The sequence below is a fragment of the Eimeria mitis genome, genomic scaffold (genome assembly GCF_000499745.2).
Source record: "Eimeria mitis Houghton genomic scaffold, Emh_scaff1091, whole genome shotgun sequence".
Classification (NCBI taxonomy): domain Eukaryota; phylum Apicomplexa; class Conoidasida; order Eucoccidiorida; family Eimeriidae; genus Eimeria; species Eimeria mitis.
The window spans coordinates 5459-5687 of record NW_013567537.1 but is presented as its reverse complement, the minus strand read 5'-3'; the positions used below and the strand labels follow the sequence as shown (position 1 = coordinate 5687).

At 57.6% G+C, this 229-nt stretch overlaps 1 protein-coding gene across 1 annotated transcript in view; it reads left to right on the top strand.

Moving 5' to 3' along the window:
* Positions 1-229, top strand: part of EMH_0029180 (uncharacterized protein) — a gene marked incomplete at both ends in the record, with an annotated part of 1490 nt that overhangs the window by 997 nt on the left and 264 nt on the right. The window contains one exon of the mRNA XM_013494255.1: positions 3-229. Within this exon, the coding sequence (XP_013349709.1) occupies positions 3-229 (227 nt within the window). The remainder of the gene's footprint in view (positions 1-2) is intronic.

The window sequence follows — 229 nt, the reverse complement described above, 5'->3', positions numbered from 1 at the left end:
GGGCCCGCTAGATGACCTTGAACACCACGCGCAGCAGCAGCAACAAAGTTTGCTGCAGCAGCAGCAGCAGGAGCAGCAGCAGCTGGAGCCTCATGAATGTATGAAGCAGCAGCAGACAGAGCAGCAGCAGCAGCAGCCACAAGAGCAGCAGCAGCAGCAGCAAGATCATCAGCAGCAGCAGCGCGAACAGCAGCACCGCGAAACTGAAAAACAACTAGCCGAAGAGCAG